At 37.2% G+C, this 20,167-nt stretch overlaps 1 protein-coding gene across 12 annotated transcripts in view; it reads right to left on the bottom strand.

Moving 5' to 3' along the window:
* Positions 1-174: 174 nt before the first annotated feature.
* The window catches only part of anks1a (ankyrin repeat and sterile alpha motif domain containing 1A), a 194,532-nt gene continuing 174,539 nt past the window's right edge, over positions 175-20,167 (bottom strand). For 6 of the 12 annotated variants that reach the window (XM_008109723.3, XM_008109729.3, XM_008109725.3 and 3 more), the window contains 11 exons: positions 19,259-19,357; positions 17,511-17,660; positions 17,275-17,382; positions 14,354-14,512; positions 11,689-11,814; positions 10,762-10,833; positions 10,263-10,349; positions 9,195-9,332; positions 8,416-8,586; positions 5,738-5,836; positions 175-5,092 (listed from right to left, as the gene is read on the bottom strand). In XM_008109723.3, coding sequence (XP_008107930.1) covers positions 4,973-5,092; positions 5,738-5,836; positions 8,416-8,586; positions 9,195-9,332; positions 10,263-10,349; positions 10,762-10,833; positions 11,689-11,814; positions 14,354-14,512; positions 17,275-17,382; positions 17,511-17,660; positions 19,259-19,357 — 1,329 coding nt within the window. In that variant the 3' untranslated portion in view covers positions 175-4,972. The remainder of the gene's footprint in view (positions 5,093-5,737; positions 5,837-8,415; positions 8,587-9,194; positions 9,333-10,262; positions 10,350-10,761; positions 10,834-11,688; positions 11,815-14,353; positions 14,513-17,274; positions 17,383-17,510; positions 17,661-19,258; positions 19,358-20,167) is intronic. The other 6 variants (XM_008109727.3, XM_008109728.3, XM_062979686.1 and 3 more) reach the window with 4 other exon arrangements.

Here is a 20,167-nt window from a genome sequence, read left to right as displayed (position 1 = left end):
CAGCTGATGTGTGTTCTCTCACCTGGGAATGATACGACGACTAACCTGATGTTATAAGCATTACCCTAGAAAGCAGACTTGACTGATTTTAATGAAACATATTTGCAAGCATGCATAGAATTGTAGCCTCCTATAATATACAGTACAGACTAATACTCATAACACAGCAACCCATACAGAGATGTCTAATTTTATTAATTTAGTCTGTTCTAAGTCATACAATTATGAAAAACAAACAACAAAACGACTGCTGGAAGCCCAGGAATATTTACAGTCTCGCCTTGTCGTAGTGAGGTCAGTCTATGTTGTTGCACAGATTGGTTATGTTTGGTACCACAAAAATGGACAGATAAACAATTTTATATACAGGAAATAACAAGGAAATAGTTCAAGTATCAAAATACAAAGACAGATCAAATAACATTTTTATTACAAATCAGTCCCACTGCCATACATCACAATTAGCCAAAAAGTGTCTACACTGTAAACCAAAATGCCTGTTACCAAGAATCTACCTGCTCATTTCCGGAGCAAGCATAGAAGAAAATCCTGTTAATAGACATTCATACCGATCATGCAAAAGGAGACAATGTAAGAGTGAAGTATCACCCAAACCATTTTAGTTTCATAAGAGAAATTATTTTAAAAGGTAGGGTACCTATCAGTATGTTGTCTACAAGGGCAGCAGAGGTCACCACTTAAGCTGCTCTAGAATTTATTTTCCAGAAGGGAGAAGGGCAGAATTGTAATGCACTTTGAAATCAAATAAGACTTTCCTTTTAATCTAAGGAAGTCTAAAGGCCAGTTTCTATGAGTTAGCAATAGTATGTAAAACATACAGAGATTATATGACTTTGATTTTAATAATGTGATTTCCCATTCAAGAAATAAGCAACCCTTTATCCAACATAGTATCTACAGTATGTTCTTATTCTGCAGCCATACAAGGTAAATAGAAGCTTACAGAAAATAAAGTTTCTTTTTCATAAGGAGGAAAAAATGGAGCAGTGGCAAAAGTAGCATAGATATATGATGCTACTTTATCAAAGGCTGGTGCTAGAAAAAGGAATTGCATTTTCAGAGGACACTTTAAAACACGTTTAATGCCAGGAATATCGGGCACTTTTTTAGTGTGCTATAAATCCTGTAAATAGGCAAGAAGTTGAACACTTGACATTTTCAAACTGTTTGGAAGCTGTAAATAACTAGAATTCCTAAGAAAGGTCAGGTCCAGAAAGACTTTGATTTTTTAAAAGAATGCATAAGAAGATGATGAAGTTAAAATATTACTAGGTCTATCTAAACTTGTAGGAAGCACCTGATCATGAAGCATGTTGGAAGATTGTACCATCTACATCTCCACCATGTTCCAAGATTCCTCCTTCACAACAAAACTTCATTTTTCATTGTCAGAAAAGAATTACCAGTGCAGCAAAAATTCTATTAACAATAGTATATCAGTTACAAATTCATATAAAGGAATGTCATATTTTTAAATTGATCCAATAATCATTTGCAAATTCAAGCCTTTTGGAACCAATTTGGTTTCTGCCCCTACATTTTCATGAACTGGAATAAGACTAAATAACATCTTAAAGATACAGCAGTAAGAAAAGTTGAAACAAGCTATTAACACAGTAGCAGGGTACCACAAACTATCATATCTGCCACAGACTTATTTGCACTTCCTCATCTTTCCCATAGATCGGGTACAGAGAGATGCACTCGTCACAGCCGTAAGCATAACCAGTGTTTTAGACTGTGATACTTTACATGAAGCACAATTATGCTCACAGCTTCCACTTGAAGCAATCATTCTTGAGTGGAGTAGAATAAGAAATCAAGTGATATAACATAATGCCCAAAATACCTCCACATTTTCTGTATTCTGAAATTGCTATACTAAGCATACTTAAATTATGAACTAGTATAAAAGTGCTATTTGTGAATAAACTTCTTTAAAAATGTCAAACCATCAGGACACAAACACATTTTTTAAAAAAATGGTGTATGAATGAAATGCAAGGAGCTACAGCTCAGTTATCTATATATACAACTTGCGGAGAAAATGCTACTTTCACAACAGAAATATTGCAATGATACAATTATCTGCACTGAAAACAGATTTGTATCAGGTTTCTGTTCAGTAACCATCACTCAGGGTTAAATATTTCAATAATTTCCTCCACTTAAATGCTTACTGCAGCTCTCAAACTAGGTGCCAGTACCTCCAAAATACATTTACATTGCAGCAATTTTGGGAACTTGTTGAAGTGAATTGTTTAACATTGGGGCATCCACTCACCCTATATTATAAGGCAGACATTCTTGTATTTTCTTTTATCAGATAAGACTCTCCATTATCAATGCCATGCTGAAATTGTGGATCTTACAGTACCACTGTATTTTTTTTTAAAAAAAACCCTTTAATCTATAGCACATGGCATCAAGTCTCTTAACTTCAGATGTTTCACTTCTACTAGAAACGTATACTCTTTGTTTTTACTTTATTGTACACTTGTGGCTGGAATCCCTTTTCACACAACTCTGGAAGTCCTTAATGATCATCCAAGGACACATCCCAGAGCCCGGTATTGATCTTCACACCATCAGGGTCCCACTGCTTCATAGTGATCTGCCCCTTTACTATATTTTCCATGGTGCAACGCGGATGTCTGTAGTTCAGCTTGGCAGAAGGCAAACAGAATGGGGTACAATATTAATTATAAGAAAAATAGGAACTGAATGATTTCATTCAAATAACACAGCTGAGGGACCTTTATGATGACAGTAGTGGAGATGTTGATAGGCCTATGGCTTTATATATGTGTCAGCCATATGGCTGAAATCTGCTATTCATAACCAACTGCTGTGATGTTTGCTGGAAAGCACACCATTAAAAGGCACATGTGCTACATTATCTCATTTTCAGAAGAACTGAGCACTGACATTGCCTGCAGATGTTATTAAGAGTTTTGGTGCCTGATAAAGAGATACCTATAGGTTTAAAAACTATTCCGGTGAAGAGAATATGTGCTCCTAAGTTCCTTGAAAGTTGGGGCATCCAATTTGAGAACAAAAATAAAATACGAAGATATTTCAAACTGCCTCTCAAACTGTGGCAATGTATCTCCAGTTTTCATAATCCAGTAAAGAAGGTTAGCAGCCTAGTTCATTACGAACAATGAAAGAAATAACGTGTATATGCTTGTTTGCTAAACATAGTGTATGTCTATAGAGTCCTGATTTCTGTGTTAAGAGGCCACAGTTCTGATTTACAATAATGGTTCCATTTCAAAAATATTCTTGGAGAAGATAAATTACTGAGTATATATGTATCAAATACAGAACTATTTTGTTCAACTTGTAACAAGCTTCTGGGGAGACCACTGGAGGGAATCTCATAACAGGATTTTATTTATTTATGATCAGGTTTCTGCTGGAATCCCAAATGTGAGCAGAACTGTGCAGTAGTCTAGAAAAGCTGAGACATTTAGCTGCTAGTAACTGAATCTAATGAAACAAGATCTAAGATATCCTTGGAATAACTATACTTAAAGAGGAGGGGAACTGTGTAACCCACCCTTCAAAGCGAGTAAAAGGACAGGGGCAGACATCAGGCTTTACCTCACTCATCATCCACAATTGTCTCACAGCTGACCCTAACATTTATCTCAGAACAAACAGGCATGAAATTTTCCTCAGGTCTTCGTCCAGTAAAATGTTTGTTTCAACTCTGTAACAGTATCACAGGTAACTGTTTCGAGAACGAGACTTCACACTTAATCTTGACTTCTAAAACTGGTCATTACGCAAAATTTAACTTCCAAAGTTACAATCATTGTTTCAGGAGCTGAGTAAAGTTTGTATCTGAAATATATGTGGGGCCAAATAGAAAAGGCTACTGGCCTGTCTGGAGGTAGATGAATAGTAAGTATTTTGATAGTTCAGTATGAGCAGGCTCTAACGGAATGCGCTCAATACAAAATTATGCTACGTTTATAAGGGAACTGTGTTTGAATACAGCAAAATTCCCCACCCCATTTCTTTCTGTACTTTTGATTAATTCAATATGAGGCCCTTAGTGTCAGTCTTTCCTCATAATTTAGGATTAGCAGCATGTGCCTTTGAAAATGTTCAATCTAATCAGTCCAGAAAATAACATTTAAAATCCTTTTCAAGCAAGTTGGTTATTCTGAATAAAAAAGCCAAGTAGTAAATAAGAAAAGATGGCAAGAAATACAACGGACAGCTGAAAACAATGGTTGGACATTCTTGTATCTATATCAAGCCTGAATCCTAAGAAAAAGAAACAGTGCTTAATAGAAGTAGTCAGTCATATTGCCTAGAATACTTTTATATTATACCATGCATTCAGATATCCAGGGATAGCAAAGATTGTGAGCGGGATCCATGCTAGGGTGTGGTGAGCAAGAGGTTTGCTAGTAGTATCACAGTGGTTAGCGTCTTCTGATTATAGGTAAAAGAGTGCTACTTGTTGGAACAGTTTGTGGCCATGGCTCATGGTGGAGGTATAATCTAGACTGCAACAGAATGTACATGTGAGACCAAAGTTGTAGAACAGTCCAGGAATAAGAATGCTAAATAAAAAAGGCCCATGGAGTGTTGGTGCACCCCACAAATTCACAGTGTCAAAATGAAGACAACGTCCAGGAAAACCAGGTGGTTTCCAAAATCCACATATTCGACTCTCATAGACTTTGTTTCTCCCACCTCTTAGACGATCTAAAACAGGTGGCTCTCTCAATTAGTTACCCTTTTTCCATTAGGAGAATTCACAGTGTTCAGTAAAAATCAGGTACAAAAAGATGTTTAGTTTATGGTATCCTAGTGTTGCTGCCTCTGATGGTGCCACACCTAGTGCCAGCAATGGGAGGAAGGGAAGGTTTAGAAGAGGAGACAGATCAGACTGCAAAGGCACGGTTAGACTGGATGGATGCAGGATTTGTTTTCAGAAGATAGTAGTCTCATACTTAGTGCTGAGGGTCCTCTTGGAATCCTGCTTGGGTTCCACTACCCAGGACACACTGGCGTGAGACTGGGAGTCTTGGTCCACTTCAGAGGGCTCCAACTAAAAAACATTGAAAGGAAAGAACAGGTCAGACAAGTTGCTTCCTCTGGAAATGTGAAGGCAGAACTGGGCGTATTATTCAAAATGATAAAACAGCTTTGGGAGCAAGATGTTTAGCTTCTTTGTTTTTTTTTAAATGCTTAAGTAGAGGATGTGCAGATGAAGAGGTAAATCACTAAAATGTCAACATAAAGACATGAACCAATGTTCCAGGTAATGGAAACTTTCAGAATATGAGCAAATAAAAATGTATACAAGCAAAAATCAGTACAAACTGAAGATGCAATTTGGTGCAGTTTGCTAACATTCAGTAAAGGGAAATAAATGAAGCATAAAGTAGCAGAGCAATAGAGCTGGTTTATCTGGTGTGACCTATTATTCAGGTCAGAGAACTCTTTTCCTGATAAATTTAATTTAATAGAAAAAAGCAAAATCCAGCAAATGTGTCACTGAAGCGAGATTTTAACTCTTATGTAATGTCATGTAAGAAAGACTAAATCTGATTAACCAACTTAAAATGTAGAAAACAAATGGAAACCCAGCAGGAAAGCTTTGGGGAAAAGAATGAGATAGTCTGAAGGCGAGTTTTTGAGTAACAGAAAGCATTCATAACTAGAGACATGTGACTGCAAGAAGGGTAAAGACCTTAGCTCCTTGACTAACAGATTGCAGCGGCAGATAGGAGGGACGGTGTGTAGTACAGGTGTGACAGTTACAACAGCGATTATCGGGAGGGAGCGGCACCTGAGGAATAGGAGCAAGCAAAACACAGACAAAGGTAACATTGAAGGAAAACAAGTATAAGAGGTATGTGGCCCAGAACTCCAGTAGGTTGATTTCCTTGTTAGGCTAACAAGGACTCTTAAGGTGACCATGATGGTATGATCCTGTCAATTCTACAGAAAAGCTTGAGGGAATATGTGAATACTAGCACAAATAAGGCAGGGGTTGGTGATGATCTCAACTGAGCAATATTGGAGAAATACTGGTAATTATCTAGTTATCAGTGGCAACACAGAAATAACGTGCAACACGAGGAAATGATACAACCTATCAGCAGCTTGAAAAACTATCTTTTGGAAGAAAACAAAGCAGTAAAAGAGCCCTAATGATGGTAAAAATACTGTCTAATGTCTTCATAGGTCCCCATTCACTGCAACTCAGAAATTCTCTGCAAATATCTGAGTTAAGAATGGTAATATGCTTTACATGACATGTTTTACTTTTGATCTGGGCACTATGATGTATGTGTTTTTGGAACCTGGTCATTTATTTGAAGATAAGCTGTGATACAGCCCATTTAGTCCTTGTGTTGTCAAAGGCTTTCATGGCAGGGATCACAGGCTTGTTGTATACCTCACAACCTCTGAGGATGCCTGCCATAGATGTGGGCGAAATGTCAGGAGAGAATACTTCTGGAACATGGCCATACAGCCCGGAAAACATACAACCCATTTAGTCCTTGATTACCACTTAAACCGGACACATGAATCTACAATATTAGATCGCAGTACAAAAGAGAATTTTCCATTGTCAATGAATAGCTCTTGTCCTGATTGTTTTCTGGGGATACTATATCCCAACCATCCATTTTTTGACTTTTACACTTCAAGCATATTCAATAGACGTAAAACATTAAAGGATCCAAGGCCTAGAACAACTATCTACACTATATATTTCTTTGATTATTCACCAGGCCTCTTTGAAGAGACACCAGTGATTACCTTGGTGCATTGCTAAACTACCGTGTTTCCCCGAAAATAAGTCAGTGTCTTATATTATTTTTTACTCCCAAAGATGCGCTAGGTCTTATTTTCAGGGGATGTCTTATTTTTCCATGAAAAAGAATTCATATTCATTGTTGAACAAAAAAATGAACATTTATTCTATACTGTACAGTAGCTGTCATCACAAACCAACATAACTAAACCAGACAAACTGTGACTCCTGTCAAGAATTTCTTGTTACTACCATTATTTCCATATACAACTGGTATGTAAGCTGCCCCGAGTCCCTCTGGGGAGATGAAGGTGGGGTATAAAATAAAATAATAATAATAATAATAATAATAATAATAATAATAATAATAATAATTATTATTATTATTATTATTATTATTATTATTATTATTATTATTATTATTATTATTATATACATTTACCAATCCTGCATGCTATGGTGTTTTGTTTGGCGGGCACCGGGCATGCTTCCAAACAAAACATTGCTAGGTCTTACTTTCGGGGGAGGCCTTATATTTAGCAATTCAGCAAAACTTCTACTAGGTCTTATTTTTTGGGGATGTCTTATTTTCAGGGAAACAGGGTAGTTGGGCCAATTTGGAAATGGGAGGCAGAAAGTCAGATCAATCTGCATAATCTAGATTTCATAAACAGTCAGCAAGAAATTCAAGTGTTGCGCTGTAGATACATTGTGGTTCATCTTCATGAACAGAGGGCAAGCTGTGTGGAAGATAGCATTTGCTTGGATATTTAAAGGAAGAAGGCCTGACTGTGAGTTAGGAACATCTTTTATACTGGCCAGAAAAATCTGAATTGTGCTTTCACTTTTGTGATATAATTTGGCTGCAATCCAATATTCCCTCAGCACAGTATAAATATCTGTACACAGACAAGATGCAACATCTCCATGCAGGATAACAACACTGCAACACATGTCAATGACTATGTGCTGTTATACAATAAATAGTGAACAACAGCAATGTACAAACACAACACTCCGTGTACAGTCACCATTTGCAAAGACAAGGTACAGTGAAACATGCTGTCTGGACAATTCCTTTTTTCTCCTATCAGCATATGTTGTGTAGTGGAGTTTCTTTGGTCCCACATGCATAGTGTACACTTATTGTTGCGATCACAGAGTTTACTTGACAAGATCTATTCAGAGGGGGTTTATCTTTGCCTTTCTTTAAGGCTGAGAGACTGATTTACTCAAGGTCAACCAGTGGGGTTCCATAGCCAAGCAAGAATGTCAACTCCAATCTCCAGAGGTGTAGCTCAATGCTTAAATCACTACACCATGCATAACTAGTTCTGCTTATTATCCTTCAAAAATAAAACATTATTGTACTATAATTCAAAGTATACAGTAATTTTTCTTTGTTTCTATTGGTGGACAATTTGTTCATAAATATTACATTTACCCAAAGTGACTTTATGGAATCAATTAAAATAACTGAACCCAGATAAGAAAGAAGGAGAACGTGAGACTATTGTTATTTTCACAGGCAGTATTTTCTTGTCTGCTGTACTCTTGCATCACATTAAATACAAATACAAGGATGAATTTTAAAAATGACATACTGCTGATTTCCTCATGCTGGCTCGAGGCTTAGGCACAGGTTTAGAAGATTTTGTTTCTATCGTTTCAGCTGTCAGAGCACCTGGAGGTTTTGACTTTTGAGCTTGGAGAGCCAGCTGGTAGGCTACTTCAAACGCTTGCCCCAGTGTCAAAATGATTTCATATGTTAGATTCTTGAGAAAAGAAAGAAAGAAATACGTTACTTCAGCAAAAAAGGGCACTAAATAATATCTTAAAGACTACTTTACTGTAGCTTACAGCCAATGCCTAACTTCATAGGTGAACATCATTCCTCAGTGTCACATCTTTACAAGCAAAACTAAATGAAAGAAACAAAAAACAGTGATAACCATTGCATTGGTGAGAAGTGTTCACTTATGGACCTCAAGTATTTGCCAGGCCTTTGTGGTATTGATCTGGATGACATTTAAAATATGGCACTGGAAAAAAAATCTCATAATCAACCTTCCTCAAGTTTTTCTGCGTATATGTCTCTATAGATTATGATTAGGATACATTCAATTAGTCATAAATACAGTAAACTCCCCGAATCAATGAGAACTTCATAAATAAATCTTTATACAGGTCCATTTACCCCATAGTTCATAGTACATCGCCCACAAACATAAATCACATGGATATATTTACATTTACAAACTAAATAAATTGCAGGTATTTACTCCTAGGTCCCTATAACAAGCATATTGTATTTCACAAAATCTATTTTTCATACCCCTGAAGCTATGAAACACATTCTCTTCTATTATTGCACATCTCTTACCACATCAATGGTACTGAATACATGACAGTAGTGGTGGCTAGTCTGCAAGTCCTTGGTGATATATGCAAATGTACAGAGATCCTCTGGGTCTTGAGCAGCACAGGAAATGTTCCGGATTTCATGTTCAGCAATAACATTCTGCCAAACATAAGCAAACACCAGGTTTTGCTCAATATTATACAGTGTAGCTGCCTTTAAAAACCCTTAAATTCACAAAAAAAAACATTTCATTTCATTAATGTATACATTGATTCAAACCACTGATTGCCATCAAGTAACCTCACATAAATTAATACTTCTAATTTTGGCAACTGTCATAATCTTACCTTCTCTGAAGTTGGGGTGGATAAATTGACTCTACAGATGATTATGGTCTACAACTCTATCGTTGCTTATTATCAGTAATTTCAGCTGATAGGAATTGCAGTACTACATCATGGGGATAAGGGGGTTACAAGCTGCCTATCCTTGTCTTAAGCAGGCTGAAAAATAATATGACCCAGATTCAAAAATGGGGATAACTTTTCTGAAGTTATCATGATACAAAGTAATAGAAGTTCAAAAAGGAAATCTTACATATTAATTAGCAACCCTAGCTCACACACATACCTCAGTATCGTTTGTATTAGGGGCAGATCGGGTTTTTTTATAGGGCCTAATGTAGGAAAAATCTCAGGAACTGCATCCCAGGGGTGGACAGAGCTAATGAGTTTGAACACCAGCAAAATTATTAACAATGTTGACATTTTCCTTCCAAGCCTATAAAGCATAGCTCAATTGTATGCAAAGTGGTCTACACTGCAACAACATTAAACATGTGAAAAGCTTAACTCACTTCCATGCGCCACTTCTGTAGGTTGCACATCAGAGGTCAGCCTTTGGGACTTTAGATAAGTGTCTTAATACATTATCCCCAATCACTGATCAAAGATAATAGCGGGGAAAAGCTTGTGACAGGTTTGAGACTTCCACTTTTCAGTCCTAATCTGGCCCATGGGTCAGAGATTCCCCATTCTTAGTTAATACTAGCAATGGCTCTCAGGGTTTCAGTAGGATTTTTTTTCTTACCTTGTTAGAGGCATCTATGAACTTCACTCCTTTGTAAGTGATAGATAATATTATTGTTGGGATCTTCTTCATATGTTCTGTAGATTTCTTCACAAAAGGAAAGAAAACCCTCATTAAAAGACAAAATGCTTATTCTTTTTATGGGTGGGGTCATGGGCAAGCAAGATTTCAGAAGCCTCCAACAACACACACATTTTGGATTTCATAACTTCAGAATGATCTTTGCAATATGTACGCATTAAAAAAGAGAAACTGAGTTTTCTTGTCAGCAATAACCTGTCAACCATTCCACAGTTTTAAAGAAATCTAGTAAAGATCTTGACTAGCGTAAGATGGCAGATTGTGAAATTATGAAAACGAAAAGATTTTCATGTTTAATTCTTAAGTTAGTATGGTCTGGGCTCTGATTTGAAGATTCAAAAATGGGGTGAACAGAACATACAGTTTTTCTTTCAAGATGGACATAGGTGCTGCATTCTATGAAGAAGTGGAAACTTACCCTCATTTTTGCACAGGCATCCTGTGTTGATTCTGTCCCTCGAAGATCTTTGATTAACATGGATCCTAAATACTGACAGGGAGATAGAAGCAAAAGTAACTGTTAGCATGATTGTTTGTAGAATGGGATCTTGCAGCACGTTAAGAGATGAATATCCAATTCACTATTGATTTATAGGTTTAGCAGAACCAACAGGGACACACACCCTGCTCAGTTACCAACATAGGCCATCCATTGTCTCAGGCCCATAGCCAGGACTGAAGTCAAATGGGACACTAATCTAGATAAACTGTTTCATGCAGAAATCCATGGAGCTGGAAAGCCACTAGATTCTAAGACCTTTAATGGCCTCACTATAGCTTCCTTTGGGTAGGACTGGAATTTCACTTGCTACCCTGAGGCATTCACCACCCTCCTTATCCACTCAGCCAGTCCCCCTTTAGCTCATTTCAAGAGCCAGGAAGGGCAAAGATTCAGTACATATGTGGTGGCAATGTCCTTTCTACGCGGTATTTTTGAGAATAACTTTTCCATCTCCATCACAACTAAACAGCAATAAACAGAAGTAGGCATATGTGATGACCTTGGAGGACTGGACTTCCACTGTTATCTCCCAGGCACCAAATACCCTCTAAGTGGTGGTGGTGGTGGTGGGGGGGTTCTGCCATTTTAAGTGCCTCCTGGCCATTTTGGTCCCCAGAGAGGACTTTTTAACCACAGAAAGAGTGAATAGAGATGCTTGTCCATTTTCAAAAAAAAGGCTGCTTCTGGGCATTTTGGAGTAAAAAAAAATCTAATTCCAGGGGAGGCCACAAAAATGACTGCAGAGGGGTGCGTAAACCCACTGGCCACACTTTGTCCACCTGTGTTTTATAGTAATTATTCACCAGATTCGTTAATTTGTATAATGATTTAGAAAATACTTACATTGGCTTCATACCCACAAGACTCAAATATAAGTTTCTCTGGCTGGTGCTGCCAATGTTGAACAGGGGCATAAGGAGCAGCCAGACTTGGGGGTCTGAGCATAAGTTTGGATTCATGACGTTCCTCCTGAAAATGCAAGTGCCAGTTTAAATCAGAATCAGGCCACCGAGATTATTTATTTATTTATTTACTTATTTATTTGTAACCCGCCCTATCTCCCTGAGGAGACTTAAGAGTGGTTTCCATCAAAAGTGGCAAACATTCAATGCCATAAAAACAGACAAACAACAAATCAATCAATACAATAAATAAAACAAGAGCAATATAAACTTGTAATAACTAACCAATAATAGCGAAAGTAAAAACTTAAACATATCACATTACACACATTTGTTTAATAAGTCTTCTGAAGATTAATGTTATATAGCATGGTTACTGAGACCTTCCTTTATATATTTTGATACAGTGTTTCATAAAGCTTAAAGTAGTTTACATGCACACAGATCTTCTAGTTATCAACATAAATATTTGATTTTACATAATAAAAAGTTACCTATTAGAATATAGACAATACAGAGAATTGAAAAACCTGGGGAAAATTGGATGTTTATAGTTTTTTCAAAACAACAATGAGAGGAAAGTTGCCAAAGTTTGCATCCAGTGCTATCTCCTAATCCCTGCTAACTAGACTAGTAAAACAGGAAGATCAATTGATCAAATCTTAGTTGTACATGATACCTCTGCTGAAAGAAAAGGACTGCCCGCCTGTTAGCTACTGGGCCACATTTAAGGTTTCGTTACTCATTTACAAAGTCATATATACAATGGGAGCTGGTTAGTTGACAGGCAACCTTCTTTATATTTTCATTCACTCAATCGGGTCATATGGAGAGGGCCTCCTGGCAGTGCCGAAGGTGCACTCTGCAACTGTTTGGAGCAGAGTGTTTAGTGTGTGGTTGCTACTATGCGGAATGCTCTTCCATTAGATATTCACAATGCTCCAACTATTCTTAATTCTAGATACATTTTAAAATTTATGCAAGCCTTCCCTATCTAGCACAAGCTAACATCTATTTCATGGGCCACGTGCTCTACTGTGCATTGGGTACTGAGTACCTTTTATATTTCATTGGTTTAAAAGTTTTGGATCTAAGCAGTATATAAATATTTCTAAATAATAAATGAAACATTATTTAGACTTTAATCACAGTGCATAACACTATCCTGGTGTTTAAGCACTGTCTGGTAAGAAGAACCATGCCAATCCAACTGGCAGTCTTTCAAATCCAACATTTTTTGTTGTGTGCCTTCAAACTGCTTCTGACTTACGGCAACCCTATCATGGAAGCCTTATCAGAGTTTTCTTGGCAAGATTTGTTCACGGCGGGTTTGCCTTTCTGTAAAGCAAACAATGTGATTTGCCTAAGGACCCTACTTTGAGTAGCACTGCATTACACCATATAAAAGATATGAAGATTAACACAACTTGAGAAGGGGATAAAAGATAGCTGTTTTATCTTTAGCATAAAAACCCACTTAAAAAATTCACAAAGCATTAAAGACCAGGAACATCCAGAGCTAGACATTGCTTTTAATGTTAAAACAGCAGCTGCTTTTTCTACAACAGAAGCCTCAAAGCAAATAGCCATAGCTCACCACTGTGTTCCTCGAGTCAGGGAAACTGCCACAACTGCTATCAAATTCCTCTGCTTTTCTGTCAGGATTACTTCCCTACTACCATAATAAAGTATGACAGTCATACAGCATCTTACAAGCTAATAAACGAAGCTATACTCCTGTGGTCCCAAGAGCTCCATGAGAAATCAGCTGAGGGGCTGCACAAGCACACATGCTCATTATAATTAATTCAAATGTAATGTGATTACAAGCCCCCAAATGTTCATTTTAATTCCACCATAATTAGTTTGTCATTTAATTTTAACTAAAATTATTGCAAGAAAATGTACTTATCCCAACAGTACTTGAAAAATTTTGTGCCTTCACAATTTCCCTAAGTAGTCAATTTGGGTATACAATGCTATTTCGACTTACCAAATTTAAACTAATTTTCAAAATTAATTCCCTGCTTCAACTTCAAAATGTGAATTCAAAATGTTCTGTTCTTGCTTTTTGAAACTGCCCTTCTCTCTCCCCCTCTTGGCTTCAGCAAGAGTCAGAACCCATTAGTGAGCAAACAGCCCTAGTGTCTCCTGACAGCCAATGACAAGTCATTTTTCGGAGATGATCTGGCAGCCACTCAGAAGAGGCGCTATTTTTCCTACCCTCCGGTGCAGTCCTTGGGCATTCCCCTAGAAGCAGTGAGTCACTTCTCAGTGGAGCAGGTGGGAATATGAGAAGTGACTGTCCACGTGTGTGTGTGATTCTGTGTGTGTTTTTGAAAAAGACAGACAGCGGTTATCTAAGTGCAGGGGGATCAGAGAACACAGTAACAAGAGACTAACTACAGTAGGGTACCCCTACAGAGTAGAAAGCAATACTACATTTCTCTCCGCAGCAATGATTGCTGGACCATCCTTTTCTAAAAAAAGTGATGGCAACTGCTTTCACAGCAATAGCTGAAGTAGTTGACTGCAGCCTGTGACCCCCACAGGAGACACTAACAAGAAAAAGTAGCACATTTCAAACTGGTTTTTTTAACCTATACCTTGAGTCTCTCTGTTCTGGGGTAAGAAACAGTATCATGGCTGCCCTCATGTCTCTTCTTTCCAGCATCCCCCAAGGGAAGCAGGAGATCTGCTGACCTCCCAGTGTAAGAGTCACTTTGGCTCAGAGGTGAGGATGTCTGGGATATCAAATCCTGGCACTGCAATCAGAAAGATATGCATTATGATCTGTGTATCTTCAGGTAGATGCAGATCCATTAAAATATGTAAATAATGACTATTAAGACCAACACAGCCAGAAGAAAGATATTCAGTTCTATTAATTAACATCCATCCTGAAAACGCAGATAGAAGAAATACTAGAAAAAATATTCTCTGAAAGTCCAGGTCTACCATTTGCATCAAATGGTACACACTGATCTAACAATGCATTTGAGATATTAATGCAAGTCTACTACAGAATATGAATCACTCTTTGGCTCTGTCCTATTAAGACTGACAGTTCACCACAAAGCATTATCAGTTGTGAGTGAATCAAAGCACAGCCAGCTAACTACCTATTACATTTTAAGGTCATGAAGGAAAAAACCTTCTGCAACTCCACTAACAAGTAAAGAGAATTCTTTCTGTAAGGAAACAATGCACTTCAGCCTAACATACAGAAAAAAATTAGGTCTCAAACTTCAAAATTACATTTTTAGTTGAGTACTTATATTTGTTAATAGTGTGTAATATGGTTCTAAGCAATGACGTCTTTCTTCAAAAAGGAATAATAAAAATAATAAAGATGAGAGGGATTGCAGAGTGGGATATTGTGGAAGTTTATATTTGTTTTTTTTTGTAGTATGTATGTTTGTTTTTTAAATTACAAAATATGAAAAAAATAATCAGGATGGGATTTTCCTTCCTCTTATGTCTACTAATATGCCAGAATTGGTGAAGAAGCAGCAGAAGTCACTCACTCTACAATTGTGATTTTACTTGCAGTGGATGCTCAGTTTCTCACAATGTAAACTGGGGTGCTCCTTGATGCAGGATGTCTTCATGATAGTGGGGCAGTCCATTTGCTGGATGGCCACTATGCCAGATGCAAATGTTCCAGACAATCATATTTCATTGGATGGTTGCAAGGAACCAACTTCAAGAGATGTGGTTCCCTTGGGTAACTTTGCTGCTGGCAATGCCAGTAAGGTCAGACACATTAGTTCTGACCTATTCTACTATTCTCTGCTGTCAAAAAAAAAAAAAGCTACGAGAGAGTGAGCCTTGGTTACAAATGTTCCTGTTATCTAGACTAGTGTATGAGAAGAGGATCTTGGATTGGGTGGCAATTCAAATCACATGAGACCCCATGTTGCAGACTGAAAATCTCTTAACAGGTTTCATTATTCATCTACTGTTTGTGATAATAAGGGTCCATACATATCTCCCTGTCATCGGTGAAACTGCACTGTCAATTTGCTGCAGATTATTAGGCTTTTAAAATTATTTAATAAATATTCATAATTTTATCAGTTTGCAATAGTTTTGATGTGTAATATTTCCTTAAAATCATCTACTAGAAATCCTGTGATAATTATAGAGAATAGGAGCTGAGCATACCACCACTGTGTATGCAATTTTGCATGACATGTTTTCGTGACTTTTTTTGTGACTCTGAAAGCACTTGAATTTTATTCTTAAGACTTCCCCTTTGAACAGGAAGAATTGCAATGGCTAAGCATACAAGTCACACGCTACTGTATATGTGTAAATTAAGACATTTTTGACGGAAAATCAACCCCTCCAAAACCTGAACCAATGTATCTAAGTTAGAAGAGAACAGCTGACACATTGCAAGAGTGTACTGTTTTTGAGTAAGTACCAGGATAGATGAACAAATAGAAGATCAGCCTCCACAATTACTATCCCCAGTGGATCATTGGTGCTGTGTGTAATTTCATTTTGTACCATAACTATATATATACTCATATATAAGTCAACCTTATGTATACGTTGAATACATGCCAAAATTAGTAATTTTGATATGGCCTGTGAATAAGTCAAGTATAAAATTTGGGGTCATGTAATAAAGGATGTAAAGAATGTTATTTCTTTTATTTTGTACAAAATTAACAATAGGTTATAGTCTCTATAAAAAGTTAAAGCTACTGTTATTCTAACTACAGTCTTCTGCTTTTTAGAGCATAATTTGGGACTAATATTGGGGGTCTGGAAAAATAGAATAAAGTTTAGCTAAAGCACACCTAATGACACATTGTTCAGTGTATTCTATTTTCCATATCAAGGATGCATTTAAGCTGTGGCACTGAACTACCAATAGAAAAAAAAGATAGTAGTGGATTAAAGACAAGTCTCATGAATCCTACCAGTGGAAAATGGAGTCACAGATTAAACCTAAATGAATTTATCAATTCTGCCAAAAAAGATAAATATAACAACTGTAAAGTTTGAACCAAGACAAAGGAAGACAAGTACATTTCTTTCTCATTTGGAATAAAAGCTCTTACTGATTTTTTAAAAAATAAGTATTTCCCGTGCTTTCCAAAAGGATGCTCTTTCTAACCTTTCTAGTTTTAAATCTCAATGGCAGGGGAAATGTTTGGGGGAATATGCTGGTGCAGCTGTTCTTTTATTTGGCTTTTTCCACTCTTCATCAATATATAGCAAATTTTACAAATTAGGCTTTCCTCTGAGATAATTTCAAAGGAAAAGAAAGTATATTTGGGAGAGAAGTATGAATTCTGCATTTCCAACATTCATACTGAAACCCCGTGTAGAACTCTTCTGACGCACACGAGCCCTCTGTTAACATTGCTAAAATCCAGAGGCTTGTGCTTCATGTCTCCCTACAGAGGGCTATGGTTTTCATAGTTAGTGAAGAGATGGTTAAAAGGACAATAGAAATCAAGAACACATGTTCTATAAAAATAAGCAGGAAATTTGAAATATTGTGACTCACCCTTAGCTGAGAAAACCGTGGTGGCTTTTGTGGGGGTTCTTCATATGGTCTGTCTGCCAGAGAGGCTATTATGCGTTTACGATGCCCGAGAAGATTTACCTTGAGCACCTGAAGAGATGGAGAAAGTGGTTTAAAAAAACCCCCACACCAGATCCTTCCTATATTGTACATTGCCGATATGAAAATAGTCCTGCAAGTATCAGAATTTTGCTCTTAACTGGAGCTTAGGAACGTACATTTACTAGTTCTAGTTCCCAGAGGTTTTTCACAGAGTCTATAGAGCTATAGCCACTTGACAGGAATGATTGAATGTAGTCCTGCAGCCCCAAGGAGTCCAGCCAGGCAGGGACCGAAGGCTGAGTTCCATCGCAGCCCAAGGATTTCACCTGCAGACAGCAAGAGAAGAAAGTATTTACACAGCACAAGACTCAGAGAGCTTGGATCTTAACAAAAAGAAGGTTTCCATGTGATCCTATCTCAAAATTAAATTTAGCTACACCTATTATGCAAGACGTTTGAAGAACAAACACTCCATCATTTCCTATGAGATGGAAGCAATAATATGTCCATGAAAAGTTACTGTAGATCCTATGGTAGTGCCTTTTTTCTCTTCCAAGGAAAAAAAGCATATGTGTGTTTGAATTTGGATGGTGTAAATGTTGACTACCCATCTCTGTTCCAAAAGATCCCCCAAACTATGCTCCAAATAACTCAAGACTTCTTTTTCTTACCGAACAAATGGCCCATCACATTTCAATTATATGCAACATTTTCTTTATCTCACAGCTCCCTTAATAAGGTCAATGTGAGTTAAGACCCTATACAAATGGAATAAACCATGACTTGTCTTCAGCCTAATTTCATGTGGCCTTTTCCAAGTGATTACATTTGAATTCTAGTAAAAACAACCCATCTCTTTCCAGGCCTCATGAATGGGGCACAGTTTGGGGAGGGAAGAGAAAAGGGCTTATTAGAGATGGCGGGAGGTTCACCTACTTTTTTGGCCCTGTTCATTGTGGGCTTCAGCCTAGTCCATCACCCAAACTAACCCAACAGTTAACCCCCAGGAGAATATAGTCCTTCAGGGGGAAAAAGTTTCCATCTAAGAGACAAATGATAAGCCTGTCAAGGAATCAATAGATCCCAATTCTGTATATCAGTGGTACAACAATCTTTGCAAGTAGAATAAAATCCAAAAAACACTAGTATACCTGCTTGTGTAAGAATGTACTGGCTCAGAAATAACCAAGAATCAGGAACTTAAGGGGAAAAAAATGATTTCTGCTACTTTGTGTTTCAAAAAGCAAATCATTTTAAGTAAGCAAACCAGTTTTCCTGGTTTACTGCTTAAATCTATTTGAAGCAGAATGTTTTGGAATGGAATACTAAACTTTCTATTCCAGGAGGAGTAATTTAACTCGCATAAAATCTTAATGCTCCATTCAGTACAAAGTACAGTTGTTACATTTGGAAATGCCCTATATTTCCAGTAATAGAGTCACACAAGGAAAAGCTTTATTGGTGCATTTTATGTTTGTATTGGCAACCAAGCAAGAGCGAGGTATTTCACTGCCGACAATAGGAAAAACTGTTTTGTGACTTAGCAACTCCTTAGTAAATCTGCTATCAGTCGAATTACTTCTGCAATAATGGTTTCATCATGGGTCAAGCTAGACAGTATGTAATTCTTCACAATGTTTGCATCTGCTCTGATGGTATCTGCTAGTCTACAAAAAGATTGTTTTCTCAAAAGCAGCAAAGCTTATGTTGTTCTTCTTAACTCTAATTGCTCACAGTTCAAGATCTGTTTGACTCAAAGGTTCAGTGAAAAATAGAATATTCTCTATTTCTTACTAAGCAGTTCTACTCCCAGTGCAATTAGTATAGCAGACTGTAATTTGCTTCTGTAACATGGTCTGTCCATTCAAGTCCAGAATATTCTACTTTAACTGTGTTTATATGTGAAGATATGCATGTGTTTAACCTTAGGAAGGGAACGCGCAGCCTGTAGAAGTTTTCTGCGATGCTGTGGGTCACTAATACCAATTTCCCGAAGGTCCTGATCTTCCATGACATTACAGCCCTGCAGGAAGATGATACAAACATGGAATAGAGGTTCAGTAATAGGAGAAAAAAATTATAAGGTACAGCATTTTTGCATTTTAATCCAACCTGTGTATGTCCCACAACTCTGCATAAAAATCATGCAGATGTGGAATTTGATACTGAAAGTAGAATTTACCATCTTTTATATTTTTAAGCAAATTTTACTCTCTAGTTCTTAAGGCTGTAAAATATATTCTTGAAGATGTGTGCAATTCACCGAGCAAAATCACTGAAGCCAGAGGGAATCCAACTTTCTAGTGGTAAAAATTTTCTACAAAGCAACAAATTATGCAAATACGTAGTGACATTTGCATGGAATACATAAAAATCAGAACTTCTGTTTTTCTTAATAAAGAATCATTGTTTTTATCACAGCTTTATATGCTCCACAGATCTGGGAATGGGGAACAGCAAGAAGCCCTTACAATAAAATCTCATGGCTGGTGGTCAGTTGCCTATTATATCTTGCCCCCTCAGCATCTCCTCCAGATTTATGATAGCAATATAGTTTTCTCCTAGATGCATGCCATAAATACAGTGTTAGTCAAGAGATGTGGAAATACTGTTCTTCAAGATATTGAATTGCTCCCTTAACTAGCATTACTAATATGATAGACATGTCAAAAGGGTATGTAGCATCGTGGTGCTTGAAAACTAGTTAGCACAATAAATTGTATGTGGCATTTCTCATGATGCTGGTTTAAAATTTGCACATAGTGTAGTAGGCAGCCCTACGGCTGTTGGTTATGTGCTGAGTTTCTATTTGCCACTGAACCAAATTCAAGTT

This window comes from Anolis carolinensis, chromosome 4, assembly GCF_035594765.1.
Source record: "Anolis carolinensis isolate JA03-04 chromosome 4, rAnoCar3.1.pri, whole genome shotgun sequence".
Taxonomy (NCBI): Eukaryota; Metazoa; Chordata; class Lepidosauria; order Squamata; family Dactyloidae; genus Anolis; species Anolis carolinensis.
The sequence above is the reverse complement of the archived record's forward strand: the minus strand, read 5'-3'. Positions and strand labels throughout refer to the sequence as shown.